At 37.9% G+C, this 20,161-nt stretch overlaps 1 protein-coding gene across 11 annotated transcripts in view; it reads left to right on the forward strand.

Moving 5' to 3' along the window:
- LOC105219969 (uncharacterized) overlaps positions 1 to 20,161 on the forward strand; it is an 833,969-nt gene that overhangs the window by 579,614 nt on the left and 234,194 nt on the right. For 10 of the 11 annotated variants that reach the window (XM_054225503.1, XM_054225502.1, XM_054225506.1 and 7 more), the window contains one exon: positions 18,379 to 18,707. In XM_054225503.1, coding sequence (XP_054081478.1) covers positions 18,379 to 18,707 — 329 coding nt within the window. Of the gene's footprint in view, positions 1 to 18,378; positions 18,708 to 20,161 lie in introns of those variants that run through there. The other variant, XM_054225509.1, reaches the window with a different exon arrangement.

The raw sequence follows: 20,161 nt of genomic DNA on the forward strand, positions 1-20,161 counted from the left end.
AACATTGTATTTAATCTATTACAGGCCACTAGATTTATCAATAAACTGATGGCATTTTTCTATATTTGCTAAATAAGAGATAATTGAAAACTCGACTTTTTTGAGTTATGACACTATTCAAGTAAATGAGAGATATGTATCAGAGAACGGCATTTGCTGAATGAAAAACATTCGTACGCGCTCAACAGCCGAATAATCACACTGTTCGGATCAGCCGATCAAACTTGCCTGAGCTCACATTTTCGTTGTTGATTTTAAATTCTCTCGTCTGTGTGCGATTTTTTGTTTCACTCCGAGTTTGTTCGGCTCGTGTTCAATATAATGATTTCGGGCGCTTGCTCATTCGATTCAACAATCATTGTTTTGAACAAGAACAACACTCAACTCGCAAAAATCACCTCGTATGATTTTACTCATGCGCGCAGCAAGCGGCACTTTTTCTGTACAGATGAAATGTGAGAAGAAGAACAAGACAAGCTACAACAACAAACTGCATAGAAATTGTTACGGTACATGCAGTCGTAACGCTCACATCGTGTCGTCTTGTCGCTAATTGTTTGCTCATAATCGATCAACTCAAATTGAACCGAATGATGCTTTCGTCAACACAGGCTCATTTTATTGAACGCTGACTTTTGTTCAGTGAGTTGAATTGAGTGAGAAATTTTGAACCGAGGACTCAAAATCCAAAGAATGATGTGTACCAGTGTTGCCGCGAATCACATTTTTATTTTACCAAATCCCTTGAAAAAATTTACCAAATTAAAAAAAATTACCAAACTTTTTTTTTACAAATTTTATTTATAAAAAATAAAAGAAACACATTAACTTATTTTTTTAAGCGTTTTTTATCTACAAGAGAAATAATTAAAAAAATTAAAAGTATTTCAAAAAAACTTCAGTTCTTGTTTCTCTTAAAATTAATATAAAAAAAAGATATAACAAATATCACTTCGTGTTTCTCTTAACATTGATGACAAAAAATTGGTCATAAAATAACTGCTTGTTCCTTTGAATGAAATAAATTTAGTTATTGTTAACAATCGTTAAATGAGCTTGAAGGCCTTACGAATTTTAAGAAAGTTTAAAAATTCATCAACAATCAAAGAGATCACCACATCTCCTCAATAGCTATAACTTAGACCTCTTTGATTGTTGATAATTTTTCGATTTTTCCAAAAATTCTAATGGCCTTCAAGCTCATTTAACGTTTGTTAACAATAACTAAATTTATTTCATTCAAAGGAACAAGCAGTTATTTTATGACCAATTTTTTGTCATCAATGTTAAGAGAAACACGAAGTAATATTTGTTATATCTTTTTTTTATATTAATTTTAAGAGAAACAAGAACTGAAGTTTTTTTGAAATACTTTTAATTTTTTTAATTATTTCTCTTGTAGATAAAAAACGCTTAAAAAAATAAGTTAATGTGTTTCTTTTATTTTTTATAACAACAAGCCAGAAAAAACCAAAAACATTGAAATAAACTTTGTTTTAAGATCAAAGTTGGTTGATCAAAATAAATACATATTCATATGTATTTTTACATTTGACAAAATTAATCAATCAAATATCAAATTTCATTTAAAGTAATGTTTAGCTGCCCACACATAATTTGCTTCATTTTGAGAATTAGCTAGTTCTTTTGCTAGCATTTTGTTATTTATGGTTTTATATAACAATTTATTTCTTGTTTTCGATTTAATTAAAGACAAATCGGAAAACTTCCATTCGGCAGCTGCTGGGGTGAAGTCATCAAATTATATACAAAATTTGTGAGATCTTGGAAGCATGCTTCTTCCATTCCATTTTTAAAAACTGAAATTTTTACCCAAAAATCTAGAATATTCATTTCCGTGTTCAATTCCAAGTTGGTAAGCCTTAATAATTTCCACTGGCTAACTATAATTTCAGGATCGCTAGTTGCCAAACCTGGGAAGTTTTTTAAAATGGTTCAATCGATAGTTCAGAGTTGGATAAAACTTTACCGGGTATTATTACTAAGTTTTTAACATCTTCTCTTGAAAAGTCGAATCGTTGCTTAATTTGTTTTAAGAGCTCTAAGTAAAATTTGAGAACATTTCTTTTTATTCTTACTTTCTGAAACACATTAGTGTTTTTACTGTGGCTGTTGTTATTTGATAAATTTTTTGTTATTTATGGCAACGCTGGAACAGTGCTGGTTTCATTTATGTCAAATGTGCTTAAGACTTCTAACCAGGGAAGAATTTTATAGTACGTTTTTAAAATGTTTCTACAAAACTATTTGAAAAAAATTGAAGATAATACAATTCAATCGAAATGGACTTAAATTTTGAAAATTTACCAAAATGAATAAAAATTTCACATTTTACCAAGAGGAAAATAATTTACCACATTTGGTAAAATTTTACCAAATCGGCAACCCTGATGTGTACGGCAAATTGAGTTGATTTTTACTCATCACTCTGTTTTTTTCAGTGAATTGAGTTGAATGAAAAAGTTCGTGTATGAGTAAATCAAGAAAATAGTGATTTTTGCAGTTCTCTGATATGTATGCACTTGCTAACCTATAGGCTCTAAAAATGCATTTGGGCAATTGCTTGCACATATACACATATAATTAGTGACTTAAGATGTATTCAAAAATGATACTTAAGCGATGACAAAATGTAAATAAAACTAGAATGAATTAAATTCTCACTAAATGCAAATCTATCATTGCCCTCACCAAAGGTAAGGTTTGTTAGAAACTACATTGTTTTATACACTCAATTCATTGAAAAGATGGGAGAAAATCATTATAGTTGGAGTATGGGGTCCAGTCCAATGCCTGGACCGATTTCATTACTATATATATTGGGGATAGAGGAAGGTCTAAGTCAAGCACCTTTTGCCACACACTTTTATTAAGATAAAACGTACAATTCGGTATAAAGTGCATTAGAATAACGAAAATCATTATAAATGATTCATGGCGGCTGGTGTGAGCCGTAGACCGATTTCACCCATTTTAACCACTGAAGTACAGTACATTACCTATATCAGGTATATGGAAGAGGAAATAATTACCCAATGGTATATTTTTAGTAATGTCCGATCGATACCCAATTTTTGGCCGAAGCCGAATCCGATGCCGATTAATCGGCCAGTTGGCAAAGTATATTCTTTCATGAACAAATTGCTATGCTGGTGAAACGGAACGCACTCGATCCATTTTTGAAGCAGATGGTGACTAACGACGAAAAATGGATCACATACGACAATATCAAACGAAAACGGTCGTGTTCGAAGGCCGGTGAATCATCCCAAACAGTGGCCAAGCCACGATTGACGGCCAGGAAGGTTTTCCTGTTTGGAGCAACTCCCAAATGGCCAGACGCCTAAATCTACCATATACTGTGAACAACTGGACCGCTTGAAGCAGGCGATCGACCAGAGGAGTCCAGAATTGGCAAACAGGTAGGGTGCAGTGTTCCACCAGGACAACGCCAGACCAGACACTTCGTTGATCACTCGTCAGAAGCTACGGTAGCTAGGATGGGAGGTTTTATCGCATATACCATATAGCCCGGACATAGCGCCAAGTTCCTGTGCATTGCAAACGCCTTGGTGGTGTAAAGTTGAAATCAAAACAGGCTTGTGAAAAGTGGGTGTCCGAGTTCTTCGCAAATAAGGAGGGGGCTTCTACGAGGGGGGGTATTATGAAGTTGCCGTCTAGATGGAAACAGATTATCAAACGAAACGGCGCGTATTTGTACTAAATCCGATCACTGTAACACCTTTTATAAAGCAGTGAATACAGAACAAAGATATTTGACAACCAATATATAGATATGAAAAATATAATAAGTTATTCGTATTTTCTCAAAACAAGTTGCTACGTCAGCAATATAGCTTTTATACTCTCGCAACATGTTGCAAAGAGAGTAATATAGTTTTGTTCACATAACGGTTGTTTTGTAACACCTAAAACTAAAAGAGTTAGATATAGAGTTATATATACCAAAGTGATCAGGGTGGCGAGTGGAGTTCAAATCCGGATGTCTGTCTGTCCGTCCGTCTGTGCAAGCTGTAACTTGAGTAAAAATTGAGATATCTTGATGAAATTTGGAACACGTGTTCCTTGGATAAATTGAGATATCTTGATGAAATTTGGAACACGTGTTCCTTGGCACCGCCCCTTACCCAGTTCTTTGTACATATCTCTTAAACTATGTCAACAAAACTTTCTGGAGTCATTTCCTTTAGGTACTTCTTTATACAGTCCAAAAATGGGCGAAATCGGATCATAACCACGCCTACCTCCCGTACAAAGGTTATATTGAAAACTACTAAAACAGCTTTAATTCAGTAAGGAAAAACACCAGAAATGTTACATTTCATGGTAAAGATGGCACAGAAGGGCTGCACTCATATTGGCATACATATTTTTAAATGGGCGTGGCTCCGCCCCCTTATGGGTCAAAAACCATATTTCCGAAACTACTCGACCAACTTCAACAAAATTCAGTTTATAACAATGTTTTCGCAATGTACAGTTTGAATATTGGCTAAATCTGATTACAACTACGTCCACTTCCCATATAACAATTCTATAATCGAACTGATTCTTTCACCTTAGATAATGTAAATCAAGTTTTGAATCAGAGACGTCATCGACACAATCAGATTCGCCTTCATCGGGGTATCATAGTCAATAGACAAATTCAAAACGAAAGGCAGTCCCAACGTTTTAGAATAAATAGAGAGAATAATCTTATAGAATCTGATGAACATGTAAATGTAACCGGTTTTAAAAACTTTTATTTTCAAAATAATAAGAAAGGTCCTACCTGTTATGCTGATTTGCTGTGGAGGGTTATGGTTTGCATACCAAGGACGCAAGTTGAATTTCTCAAATTCATCCCAATGCTGCATCCGCTCTTTTTTAATGCAGAGGTTTCCTTCTGAAGATGAGAATTACAATTTCTGTACAACTTGCAAAAATGCAATTGCTAAACATAAAATAAAATAACAATAAAATTCCCAAAATTTGTTTATCAAATGGACTGGACTTTTCTGAAATACCAGAGTGTTTAAAAGATTTAACTCCAATTGAAGAACGGCTAATAATGCCTAGATGGCCTTTTATGACCATCCGTACTTTGGGATATCAAGCACAAAGTTCGCTTAAAGGTGCCGTTGTAATATACCCATTTCAGTTAACAATATTGTGACATCGTTACTTCGTTCATTTGATGAAACTCATGTGATACAAATTCACTTGAGAAGGCGTTTTGAATACAATCATGATTATATGACTATATTTTAGATAATATTAGAACTGAGTTTAATTAATCTGGGTTTTACTGTGCGCAATCTGGCATCACTATTATCAGGTGATCTGTTTATGCTTTGGCATGGCACACCATTCTACCGTTGCTTGGGTCATGCCATTACAAGAACAACCTTGTTACTTATGTTTATTCTCTTACACCTCATTTTTCTATATAAGCATAGCTTAAGCATAATATCATCCTTCTTGATTGTTGATTATTCAGCTGCATATTCAGGTGATCGCATGGTACTTAGAGCGTACCTAATAAATTTGTGAATAATTAAAATCGTGTTTCAATTGAGTGTTTAGTGCAATCCTAAACAGACATAATTCCAGATAATAATACAGAAGAATTATCATAACAATATATGTTGGACAAACACGTACATGCTCTGGAACATATAGCAAGATAGTACGTTCTGAAATTCGCCGAATTATGACCGAAGACCATCTCAAAATTGTTCTACAACTACAAAAAATTAGAGCTGTTGCAAATAAAGATTAGCACATTCATTTGCCTTAGAAAGTATTCTGGACGCAACCGAGCTACGGTCCAAAATCTTTTAAACGAAAATTTTGTACAGAATTTGATGTAACACGATGATGGTTACAAAGTTTTGAAAGGTGTAAGATCTTCTCCTGAGCACTGGGAAGCTGAGAAAAAAAGGCAATTGCAATAATTCGCCAATTTGGACTTCCAACTTTCTTTATAACTTTATCGGCTGCAGAATCTCAGTGGGCTGAACTTGTAGTAATTCTTTCTAAAACTGTTGATTCTAAAGATATCTCGGAAGAGGAAGCCAACATTTTATCAACCCAAGATAGATATCGATTAATCCGCTCAGATGCGGGGTTACTTGTGCTAGATATTTTGATTACCGCTACCGTCAAATCCTTAAATTTTTAAAGAGAATACCGGTATTTTTGGAGAACATTTTGTTAAGAACTATTATTGGAGAGTAGAGTTTCATCAGATTTGAATCTCAGTGTACTCTGCCCAATACACAAAAAGGGAGACCCCACAATTTGCGCCAATTACCGTGGGATAAGCCTCCTCAGCATCGCGTATAAGGTTCTGTCGAGCGTACTGTGTGAAAGACTAAAGCCCACCGTCAACAAACTGATTGGACCTTATCACTGTGGCTTTAGACCTGGAAAATCAACAGCAGACCAGATATTCACCATGCGCCAAATTTTGGAGAAGACCCGTGAAAATAGGATCGACACACACCATCTCTTTGTCGACTTTAAAGCTGCTTTCGTCAGCACGAAAAGGAGCTGCCTTTATGCCGCGATGTCTGAATTTGGTATCCCGAAAAAATAATACGGCTGTGTAAGCTGACGTTGAGCAACACCAAAAGCTCCGTCAGGATCGGGAAGGACCTCTCCGAGCCGTTCAATACCAGACGAGGTTTCAGACAAGGTAACACACTATCGTGTGATTTCTTTAACCTGATGCTGGAGAAAGTAATACGAGCTGCAGAGCTAGAGTGTACAGCTACTGACGTACGCCGATGATATCGATATCATTGGAAACAACACCCGCGCCGTTAGTTCTGCTTTTTCCAGACTGGATAAGGAGGCGAAGCGTATGGGTCTGGTGGTGAACGAGGACAAGACGAAATATCTCCTATCGTCAAACAAACAGTCAGCGCATTCGCGTCTTGGCTCCCACGTTACTGTTGACAGTCATAACTTTGAAGTTGTAGATAATTGAGTCTATCTGGGAACCAGCAATAACAATGTCAGCCTGGAAATCCAACGCAGAATCACTCTTGCCAACAGGTGCTACTTTGGACTGAGTAGGCAATTGAGCAGTAAAGTCCTCTCTCGACGAACAAAAACCAAACTCTACAAGTCTCTCATCATTCCCGTCCTACTTTACGGTGCAGTAGCGTGGACGATGTCAACATCCGATGAGACGGCACTAGGAGTTTTCGAGAGAAAGGTTTTGCGGAAGATTTATGGTCCCTTAAACATTGGCAACGGCGAATACCGCAGACGATGGAACGATGAGCTGTATGTGTTATTCGTCGACATAGACATAGTCCAGCGAATAAAAAGACAGCGGCTACGCTGGCTAGGTCATGTTGTTCGAATGGATGAAAGTGCTCCAGCTCTGAAAGTATTCGATGCAGTACCCGCTGGTGGAAGCCGAGGAAGAGGGAGACCTCCACTCCGATGGAAGGACCAAGTGGAGAGGACTGCCAGAAGGAGGGATACGTGGCGCGTTGTTTTGGACTCGGCTATAACCGCGTAAGCTGTGTCTACGCCAGTCAAGAAGAGAAGAAGAAGAGTTTCAACAGAGAGGTTTCCGGCATGTGCATGGCAGGTATTGGCGTAATTATGCTTCAAGGATCAATCTTCAAGATCCGCACACGTTCCCTGAAGTTATCGGTTTTATTGACAATTATCTTTCTTCAGATGGTTCGGTGAGCCACTTGGAAAATAATTTGGGTTACCAAAAGCATAACCACAGTCGATCTTGTAATAGAGAAATAAGAGGACAACAATTTTGTGATTTTGGTATACCATACCCACACAAATAATGCTTCCCTTTTCTGAAGATATTGAAATTTTGGAAAGACATAAGGAATACTTTTCTAGAATTCAAAATGTTTTAAATTCAACATTGACTATAGAAGACATTTCGAAATTAAATGATTTTGAATATTTCCTGAGAGATGAGGGTAGCCAACAGACATCCGTTTGAAGGCGAGCTAAAGTGAGAAGGCGAACCCGCTTCTGCAGTTGTGCGTAGGGTTTGGGACCCACCACATAAAAACGAAGTACCAATGAAAAATCAACGAAAGCCTCGCATGAGACATCCCCCTTTTGATGACGACCTCTGCAAACGTTTTAAGGATAATGATTTAAGGGCATGCACTTGGAATGTCCGGACCCTTAATTGGGAAAGTCCCTCTGCCCAGCTGGTTGATGTCCTCATATGACTAAAGGCTGACATCACCGCCATCCAAGAAGTGCGATGGACGGGACAAGGACGAAGAAGCGCAAATTTGGTGTTGGATTTGTGGTGGGAGAGAGACTCCGTCGCCGAGTCCTGGCATTCAACCCGGTGGATGAACGTCTTGCCACAATCCGCATCAAAGCGAGGGTCTTCAACATATCGCTTATTTGCGCCCACGCCCCAACGGAAGAGAAGGACGATGTGACCAAAGATGCTTTCTATGAGCGCCTAGAACGCACCTATGAGCGCTGCCCAGGCCACGATGTCAAAATCGTGCTTGGCGATTCCGACGCTAGCATGGGTAAAAAAGGTGTCTTTGGCACAACGGTCGGAAAATTCAGCCTCCATGACGAAACATCGCCAAACGGCTTGAGGCTGATAGACTTCGCTGGGCCCCGAAATATGGTCTTCTGTAGTACCAGATTCCAGCATAAAAAATACATCAAGCTACTTGGCTGTCTCCTGATCGAAACAACCGTAACCAAATCGATCACGTTGTGGTAGACGGAAGACATGTCTCCAGTGTTTTAGACGTACGTACGCTACGAGGACCAAATATAGACTCGGACCATTATCTAGTAGCAGCAAAGATACGCACTCGCACCTGTGCAGCAAAGAACGCCCGTCAACAAACACAAGGAAGGTTCGACGTCGAAAAGCTGCAATCGCAACAGACAGCCACGAAATACTCTACTCGACTTGCACTCCTGCTCTCTGAGAGCACTCATCAGCATCTCGGTATTAAGGAACTGTGCATCTCAAACTCACTGCGTACCGCTGCAGCCGAAACAATTGGATTTCGGCAACGACAAAAAACAAGCTGGTACGATGAGGATTGCCGTCTCGCAGCGGAGAGAAAACAGACTGCCTACCTCGCAACGTTGCAAACGACCACAGCACGTGCGGGATGGGATAGATACCGAGAGCTGACGAGGGAAGCGAGACGCATCTGCAGACAAAAAAAGAAAGAGGCCGAAATGCGTGAGTACGAAGAGCTTGAGAAGATGGCAGACAGTGGTAATAATCGAAAATTTTATGAAAAAAGGAAGCGACATAACGAAGGTTTCAAGAACGGAGATGGCGAACCTGATTCCCCAATCGAAGACGATGGAACAGATGTTTCATTACCCGACCATGAAGAAATTCGAATAGCAATTACCCGTTTGAAGAATAGCAAAGCAGAGGGGGCCGATAGATTACCGGCAGAAGAACTGATAAGGTGCATGCATCAGCTTCTTTGCAGAATATGGTCGGAAGAAAGCATGACTGACGATTGGAATCTCAGTGTGCTTTGCCCAATCCATAAAAAGGGAGATCCCTAAATATCGCATACAAGGTTCTATCGAGCGTACTGTGTGAAAGACTAAAGCCCACCGTCAACAAACTGATTGGACCTTATCAGTGTGGCTTTAGACCTGGAAAATCGACAACTGACCAGATATTCACCATGCTTCAAATCTTGGAGAAGACCCGTGAAAAGAGGATCGACACACACCACCTTTTTGTCGATTTTAGTGCTGCTTTCGACGGCACGAAAAGGAGCTGTCTTTACCCCGCGAGGTCTGAATTTGGTATCCCCGAAAAACTAATACGGCTGTGTAAGTTGACGTTGAGCAACACCAAAATCTCCGTCAGGATTGGGAAGGACTTCTCCGAGCCGTTCGATACCAAACGAGGTTTCAGACAAGGTGACTCACTATCGTGCGTCTTCTTTAACTTGATGCTGGAAAAAATTATAAGAGCTGGAGAGCTAAATAGAGAAGGTACAATCTTCTACAAGAGTGTACAGCTCCTGGCGTACGCCGATGATATTGATATCATCGGAAGCAACAAACGCGCCGTTAGTTCTGCTTTTTCCCGCTTGGATAGGGAAGGGAAGCGAATGGATCTGGAGGTGAATGAGGACAAGACGAAATATCTCCTGTCATCAAAAAAAAACAGTCAGCGCACTCGCGTCTTGGCTCCCACGTCACTGTTGACAGCCATAACTTTGAAGTAGTAGATAGTTTCGTATATCTGGGAACCAGCATCAACAACACGACGATGGAACAATAAGCTGTACGAGTTATAAGACGACATTGACATAGTTCAGCGAATAAAAAGACAGCGGATACGCAGGCTAGGTCATGTTGTCCGAATGGACGAAAACACTCCAGCCCTGAAAGTGTTCGATGCAGTACCCGCCGGAGGAACCCGAAGAAGGGGAAGTCCTCCACTCCGTTGGAGGGACCAGGTGGAGAGGGACCTGGTTACGCTTGGGATCTCCAACTGGCGCCGAACCGCAAAGGACAGAGATAAGTGGCGCACTCTCGTCGATTCTGCTATAACTGGCTAAACGGTTGCAACGCCAATCACATACATACATACTGAAGTCAAACTTATCAAAACCTAAAATTTTTCTAAAAAGAAAAATGCAGAATCGTTTTATTAATACTTATATCCTCTTATTTTGGAACTCCATCGAGCATATATTCAATTATCCAGTATTCAATATATACTGGATGCATATGCCTGCTGTTCTTATATAATTAATTATATTAACAAATCGAACAGAGGAATTTCTAGACTCTTAAATCAAGCCATATCAGAAGTTAATGCTGGAAACTATACATTAAAGTGAAAACTTAAGCATATAGGTCACAAATTCATATCTGGCACGGAAATTTCTGCACAAGAAGCAGTTTATTGCTGCATTGGGCTCTTTCGGAAGCTAGTAATGCAGAAATATTTTTAAATACCTCACGACCGGAAGAACGTGTTCGACTGGTAAAATCTAGAGCGGAACTGCCCAACCTTCCTTCAGATTCTACTGAAATATTTGTAACTGGTATTTTTAGACCGCTATGTTCAGCGGCCCGATCAGTTAGAAAATGTTTGCTTAGCAGATTTTGCATCAATGTTTAAATTTGTTAAATCAAATAGAAGAGTGCAAGAAAGTAACCAAGAAGAAGAAGAGAGGGAAGATGATAACTTATTAGAAAGAGGCATTGCCTTTCGCCTTAGAGATGGTAGCGGTTTTGTTAAAAAACGAACCAAACCTTGTATTATTCGATACAGAAGATTTAGTCCTGATGTGGCCAGAGTTGACTATTTCCGCGAAATGGTAATGCTTTTCTATCCATGGCGAAATGAGCAACAAGATGTTATTCAATATTAAAAATATTAAAAGCTCCTTTAATTCCTGTTGCAGAATTATTTTCCTTAGTTCAGAGTCTTAATACGATATTAGGCAAAGAACCTACTTGACTCATGTGATGCACCAGCTAAAACAAATCGCCGATATTATGAGTTCATTGGTGGCGGAGCAGGTGTAGGAAAGAGTCGTTTAATATCTTCCATATATCAAGCTCGTAGCCATCGTTTTAATTCTACACCTGAATCCTATCCAAGCTCCTTGAAAGTTCTTCTTTGCGCACCTACAGGTAAAGCAGCCTTCGGAATAGGTGGACTGACGCTTCACTCAATAATAATATATTATTAATATTGATGAAATATCAGTGGTAGGCCCTCGTATGTTTAGTTCGGTTGATACCAGATTAAAACAAATTTTCAAAACAGAAAGTCCCTTCGGTGGCATACTGATTATGGTGTTTGAATTAACAGAAATAATGAGGCAAAGAGAGGATCAGGCTTTTGCTATAGCATTATAGTTCCGAAGAAGTACCCGATGCGATACATTTTTTTTTGGTCCAACGAGGAGACAAATCGTTTTAATGCCCTTAAGCTTAGTCGAATTCCAACTGAGGCTACCCTTTCAACTGCTAAAGACTCAGTTACAGGAATTGGTATAAGTGAGAATGAGAATATTTTGGAAAGAGTTGAACTTTTCCAAATTTCTGAAACGCAGGGACTGTCCTACGAATTGACATTGAAAACCACTGCCAAATGTATGAATATAAACACAAGTGATGACTTGGTTAATGGGGCAACTGCACAACTAATGCAAATTGATTTTCATTGTAATTTTCCAGTAATTCTTTGGGTTAAATTCTTGGAACCTTCTGTTGGTTTGGTAACACGATCAAAAAAGCCTCACCCTATAGAAAGTTCCTGGACACCAATTGAAAAAAGTGGAGATATTTTCAATAGAAACGAAACGAACAAATTTCAATTGAAAGAAATGAATTTCCAGTTGTTCCGGCTGAGGGTATAACTATTCATAAAAGTCAGGGTGCCGCATATAGTAAGTGGTAGTTCATACTCGACCCAGAATGATCGAAGCTCTATGTATGTATGTATGTGATTGGCGTTGCAACCGTTTAGCCGGTTATAGCCGAATCGACGATAGTGCGCCACCTCTCTCTCTCCTTCGCAGTTCGGCGCCAGTTGGAGATCCCAAGTGTAACCAGGTCGCTCTCCACCTGGTCCCTCCAACGGAGTGGAGGACTTCCCCTTCCTCGGCTTCCTCCGGCGGGTACTGCATCGAACACTTTCAGGGCTGGAGTGTTTTCGTCCATTCGGACAACATGACCTAGCCAGCGTAGCCGCTGTCTTTTTATTCGCTGAACTATGTCAATGTCGTCTTATAACTCGTACAGCTCATCGTTCCATCGTCTGCGGTATTCGCCGTTGCCAATGTTCTGAGGACCATAAATCTTACGCAAAATTTTCCTCTCGAAAACTCCTAGTGTCGTCTCATCTGACGTTGACATCATCCAAGCTTCTGCACCGTAAAGCCGGACGGGAATGATAAGCGACTTGTAGAGCTTGATTTTGGTTCGTCGAGAGCTCTATATATAGACATATATGTCACTTGTCTCTTCATCGTAGGTAATTTTACTCCCAATAATCAATTTTCTGAGTCAGATCCAGTATTTGATGGAATTGAGCACAAACAAAGCTCTAACCACAAATTTCAATTTTATGATTTCTCGGGTATCAGCACTTCAAATTTCATTTCATAATGTTCAGAGTCTTCACTCTCACATTAACGATATAAAAGGCGACTGCGTGATGCTATCGTCAGATATTTTATGCTTCGTAGAAACCTGGAGCTTTCCTGGTGAACATTTTGAGATACCAGGATTTACTTTCATAAACAAGCTGCGGATATACAGCACTGAGACAAGTAACCGAAATAAACATGGCCTTATAAATTATGCAAAGCATAATATTGCTAGGCCGCAAGTTTTAGAAGCAGTTTTGTTTAAATGTTTCAATAATAATATTCTGGTTTTTTACAGAAACTCAGCTTTTCCTCTCAGACATTTAATTGCAGAACTTCAAGAAGTCCTTACTACTGAGTTGTGCAATCAAAATGTAATAATTGTTGGAGATTTTAACATTTGTTTAAAGTCTACAGGGAGTACAATAAGAAATCTTCTTCAAGAAAAAAACTTTAGTTCTTTGTTTAGTGTAGACTATTCGACTACTCCCGCGGGTACTCAAATTGATTGGACATTTTCAAATATGGATCATTCCCGTGTTGATGCTATCACTTATGAGACAGTGCATAGCTATCATGACAGTATTTCTGTCTCCATTTCGGACTAAGGCTTAGTACAATATTTCTCTTTTTCACACATAATGGCATAAGGATAGCTTACACTTTAATTTTAAAAACACTTTCTTAGAAAAAAAAAAAATATTTAAAATAAAATAAATATATACATAGAATTAAATAGTTTAAGAATAAATTAAATGTATGTATAATAAATATGACTGTTTGTAAAAATATAAAAACTTGCATTCATTGTGAAAAACGATTGTTTTTTTTCATATTCCTCAATATAGTTACAATAAATTAAATTAATCATTACGATTATCTCTTTACCATGCGAAAGTATAAAATGTTCGGTAACACCCGAACTTAGCCTTCTTTACATGTTTTCCTTTAAGAACAGAACAGCTTTTTTGGGAGGTTCTTTTATCGGCACATCATAGTCCAAACCAGCATCAAATGATTATTACCTTTTCCTGTGTTGATTATGATAATATGTCTCAAGAGAAACTTTTTAAAATAGACTCTCTCAGTTTTTTGCCAATAGCAACAAAGGTTTCTATAAAGGTGACATTATGAAATTTTCATCAAAATCTCAACAAGTTGTTGAACAAAACTGTGTATATTTGAAACAAATCAGATCATTCTAAATAATGTAGTAATAAATTTGAATTAAAAAAAAAAATTATAAAGTTTTTTATACTAGACTTAATATTATCATCGTTAGTAATGATTGTTTTAGGCAAATATGAATCAAACTGTGTTTTATAAGGTGAACAGAAGAACAACAAAAATAAACAAAAACATTTAATTTATAAAATAATACTTTCAATATTTACACAAAACAAGGAATTCACATCAAATTATATGTTCCACATCAAATGGCCTACTTATTTAAATGTATGAAAATTCATAAAATAATCAGAAATTTTTTGGAATTAGTACTTAGTGGGATAACCTCTTTGATTTGTAACTGATTTTAATCTATTTGGAATAGATTCTACCAATTCTTTTGTATAGTCGGGTGATATTTTCTCCCACTCTTCCATTAGGGCAATTTTGAGGTCATTTGTATTTGATATTGCAGCTTCCGAATTTCTACTTATGCCAATTTATGAAATAAGTTCTCAATTATGTTTAAGTCGGGAGATTGCGGTGGAGACGATGTGGGCGGTATGCTTCGGATCGTTATCTTGATACAGGTGAAATATACTCCCAATTTCCAGCTTCTTTGCCCTTTATTTTAAATTTTCTCGCAGAATTTATAAATATTGAATTGAATTATTATCCATATTGCCTTCAATGAAGCATAGTTTTCCTGCACCCCACACCATCACATGCCCACCACCATGCTTCACTGTAGGTCTAAGATGTTTCGGATCCAGCTCTTCATTCGGTCTTCGCCATACGTTAACTCTCCCGTCTGATCCAAATAAATTATATTTGGATTCCTCCACAAAAATTACGATTTCCAAAACTCAAAATCTTTCATTTGGTAGTTGTGAGTGTATTCTAAAAGAACTTTATTGTTTTTCTCATTAACAAATGGTTTTTTTCGGGCAATTCTTCCATGTAAACCAGCCTTGTGAAGAATCCTTCTGATCGTAGTTGCACTGCATATTAGTGATGAGCGATATTTCACAACCGGTGATTTTTTCTCTGTGATTGCAAAATCACATATAGCAACTGCGATCAATTTTTGTAAATATCAGTGATTTACAATCGCAATTGCAGTCCAGTAATCTGAGTTCGATCACAGTAGTTATAGAGAAGTTCAGTGCTTTTGTTCGATCTCAGTACATATAGAAGTTCAGTAATTCTAATTCAATCACTGTGGCAATAGCAGTTCAGGGATTCTAATTCGAACACTGTAGCAAAAGCAATTCATTAATTCTAATTCGATCACTGTAGTAATAGCAGTTCTGTGATTCTAATTCGATCACTGCAACAATAGCAGTTCAGTGATTCTAATTCGATCACTGCAGCAATAGCAGTTCGAAAAGTACCAATCACAGTTCAGTAGCAATACCAGTTCGAAAAGTAACAATCACTGTTCAATACCAATATCAGTTCGAAAGTAGCAATCACTGTTCAGTACTAGTGATGAGCGATTTTGCTATTTTTGAATCACTGTGATTTCAGTGATTGCTATTTTTAAATCACTGTGAGTTCGAAAGTAGCAATCACTGCTCAGTGATCACAGAAGCAATTTTAGTTGTGATTTTGATAATTTTGGGTACGGTGATTACAAAAGCAGTTAAAGGTACCCAAAATTTATTATTTAGTTAATTGTGATTACAAAAGCAGGTAAATTTTGGATATTGTTAAAATTAATAAAAATGTAAATGTAAAAAATAAAAAAAAATGTGGAGTACAAATTCTCATAAATTCGTGTTTTTTTTTGGGATCGCAATAGCAATATAAAATCACAGTGATTTAAAAATAGCAATCACTGAAATCACAGTGATTCAAAAGTAGCAATATCGCTCATCACTAGTTGCTTTCAATGAGCAATTAAGCTTTGAGGAAAGAAAGAAATTCAAAATAAATAAAATAGGCCTGGTGTTATAACATGTTTTGAAAACTTCGCAGGTTTGAGTGGAACACACTGTACGTATATAATTTTGTTCCGATATCTGCATTGGTTCTTGATTTGCATTACCTAAGGTGAAACAATCAGTTCGATTATAAAATTGCTATATGTAGTTGTAATCCGATTTGGCTATAACTGTACCATTAGTATGCCAAAACATTGTTATAAACCGATTAAACAATTTTATTCCAATTTCAGTGCAGTCCTTCTATGCCATCTTTACCATGAAATTTAAGATTTCTGGTCCTTTTCCTTACTTAATTAAAGCTTTTTTAGTAGTTTTCAACATAAGCTGTGTATGGGAGGTAGGCGTAGTTTTAATCTGATTTTGACTATTTTTAGACTGTATAAAGAAGTGCCTAAATGAAATGACTCTAAAAAGCTTACTTGATATAGCTTTAGTAGTTTCCGAGATATGTACAAAAAACTTCCAAGCCGTCTGTGCAAGCTGTAACTTGGGTAAAAATTGAGATATCTTAATGAAATTTGGTACACATGATCCTTGGCACCATAGAAAGGTTGTTTGCGAAGATGAGATGATAGTATACTGCATCGAACACTTTCAGAGCTGGAACACTTTCGTCCATTCGAACAACATGACCCAGCCAGCGTAGCCGCTGTCTTTTTATTCGCTATGTCTATGACGTCGAATAATTCTTCATTCCATCTTCTGCGGTATTCGCCGTTGCCAATGTTTCATCTCTGTCCCGTCTCATCGGATGTTGACATCGTTCACGCTTCTGCACCGTAAAGTAGGACGAGAATGATGAGAGACTTGAAGAGTTTGGTTTTTGTTCGTCGAGAGAGGACTTTACTTTTCAATTGCCTACTCAGTCCAAAGTAGCACCTGTTGGCAAGAGTGATTCTGCGTTGGATTTCCAGGCTGACATTGTTATTGCTGGTTCCCAGATAGACTCAATTATCTACAACTTCAAAGTTATGACTGTCAACAGTGACGTGGGACCCAAGCGAAAGGGCTGAATGTTTGTTTGACGACAGAAGATATTTCGTCTTGTCTTCGTTCACCACCAGACCCATACGCTTCGCTTCCTTATCCAGTCTTGAAATAGCAGAACTAACGGCGCGGGTGTTGTTTCCAATGATATCGATATCATCGGCGTACGCCAGTAGCTGTACACTCTTATGGAAGATTGTACCTTCTCTGTTTAGCTCTGCGGCTCGAACTATTTTTTCCAGCATCAGGTTAAAGAAGTCACACGATAGCGAGTCACCTTGTCTTACACCTCGTTTGGTATCGAACGGCTCGGAGAGGTCCTTCCCGATCCTGACGGAGCTTTTGGTGTTGCTCAACGTCAGCTTACAAGGACGTATTAGTTTAGCAGGGATACCAAATTCAGACATCGCGGCATAGAGACAACTCCTTTTGGTGCTGTTGAAAGCAGCTTTAAAATCGACAAAGAGATGGCGCATGGTGTAGATCTGGTCAGATGTAGATTTTCCAAGTCTGACGGTGGGCTTTAGTCTTTCACATAGTACGCTCGACAGAACCTTACACGCGATGTTGAGGAGGGTTATCCCTGGGTAATTGGGCAGGGCAATTTTTGTGTATTGGGCAGAGTACACTGAGATTCCAATCGTCAGACATGCTTTCTTCCGACCATATTCCGCAAAGAAGCTGATGCATGCACCTTATCAGCTCTTCGACGCCGTATTTGAATAGTTGGGTCGGTAATCCATAGGCTCCCGCCGCCTTGTTGTTCTTCAAGCAGGTAATAGCTATTCAAATTTCTTCACGGTCGGGCAATGGAACATCTGTTCCATCGTCGTCGATTGAGGAATCGGGTTCGCCATCTCCTGGTGTTATACTTTCACTGCCATTCAGCAGACTGGAGAAGTGTTCCCTCCACAAACTCAGTATACTCTGATCATCAATAACTAGATAACATCTGAGGGTCTTACAGGAGTACATATTACATGCCACTAGTTTATTCAATAAACTTATGGCGTACCGAAAATGATTAAAATATCAACATATCTTGTTAACCATTAAACAATGTTGGGTTTTATATTTCCCCAAGATTGTCAAAATAAAATGATAAACTTCTTCGATTTCAGGGCTACTGAAAGCTTTAATTGGACGGTTTTGTTCAACTTCTATTGACCGGTGCGGATTTGGCTATGCACAAAGTGGCAAGCGATATGAAGATTCTTCTGACAGTCGCAGATTTTTTCTAAACGTGGTCTTGTTCATTGTTTTTCCGTTCTTTTTCTTGTGTAAATGTTTTGCACCCTCAGATTTGGATCTACTAGCAGCAAGTACAGAGTGGCAATGTGAAATTTTTGAACCGAGTCCTATCTTATCAGAAGACAAAAGTCATTGCAGTGGCCATGGACAACTCAATACCAAAAAAATAGATAAAGACGAAGACATCCTACTATCTCAGGTTTGTACAAATTTTTTTATCATCCCTTAATTTCATATTTTTATTAGATTTTCTTAAACAAATCACAAATAAACAAATTATTTACGGTTAAAATAAAATTGATGTGGTCACTAGGAAAACACTGAAAATTATGAAGTACAATCCAGCTTTCGACTCAAAAACATCCATTTAAAGTCTTTTCTTGTTTTTGATCTTACAATATAAAGTATTAATATTTTAGATGTTACACAATTAGTTGTGAAATTCAAATAAGTGTATAGAGTTAGTTTTTCAGATGAATTCAGTAGACCGTAACAATCAGTGAACTAAATTAAAAACAAGTAAGAAAGGCTAAGTTCGGGTGCAACAGAAAATTTTATACTCTTTATATTGTAACGGATTTCCAAAATCTGTCGTTTACGCTGAAATTCTACCCTGAGTTCGATCACTGAATTGTCAAATAAAAGTCATAATTTAATGGCTATACACCAGAGAACTGCATCAGTGCCTAATTTCCTTACTGAGAGTAAACTTGCTTCAAAAGCGATGGCGGTGTCCACTCACACTCATAGACATGCATTGTGAGCTAACATCTACTCAAAGAACTATGAGTGGAGAAGCTACTGAGCCTGTCGTGTACTTGCTATTGCATATTAATTGTCTTTGTTTTACACACTCTTTTTTTTTTGATTTTCACTGACAAGTGGTGATCATACTCAAGACCAGCAAAAGAAAAAGCAAGACACACTCATCACCAGTAGCGCGTGTACTTGAGTGTTTACTATTGTATTGTTGTTCGTGTATTCTTTTTTGTCGTGCTTCAGTTTTTTGTGCGTTGCTTATTAAGAACTGCAAACTTTTTTGTTGTTTTATGTATGCTGACGCAAGTGTGTCATTCGTTGTGGAATATTCCCTGCAAGAACAATGTTAACCTTTTGACTGTTCGTACAATAATTAGAACTAAAAACATTTTTAGCATGTAAAATTGAAATATTTATATCCCTTTTTAATATAGTCAAAGTTTGCTTTTGGAAAAAAGCGATTATTATTTCTTGTTTTTTTTGTTTTGTTGATCATTTGACCTTCAGCTGTTTCTTGCAGGGGTTTAGCAGATGGATAACAGCGACTTCGGCTGCTCGATCTGACACTCAAATACAAAACACACAAAACGAGCGTGCAAAGAACAACAAAGTATTAAATGAACTCAATACTCAGAGAGTTGCTAAAATTTGAGAATGTCATTTACTCAGACCGCTTTTTTTGTGTTGTCGCTCAACTTAAGTAATAACATGAATAAGCAGAAGAGAGTTAAGTGTTTTTTTAACCGCTTTGAGTTAAGTGGAAAAATTCTGTGAGTGTTAAAACCATCGCGACATATTTGGCTAAGTGTTTTTGATACACAAGTATGAGAAATATGCGAGTAAGCACGCGATGTATTTTGAGTGGCGGTGCGCTTGTGCAGGTCTCTGCTATAC

Source organism: Zeugodacus cucurbitae, chromosome 2, assembly GCF_028554725.1.
Source record: "Zeugodacus cucurbitae isolate PBARC_wt_2022May chromosome 2, idZeuCucr1.2, whole genome shotgun sequence".
Taxonomy (NCBI): domain Eukaryota; kingdom Metazoa; phylum Arthropoda; class Insecta; order Diptera; family Tephritidae; genus Zeugodacus; species Zeugodacus cucurbitae.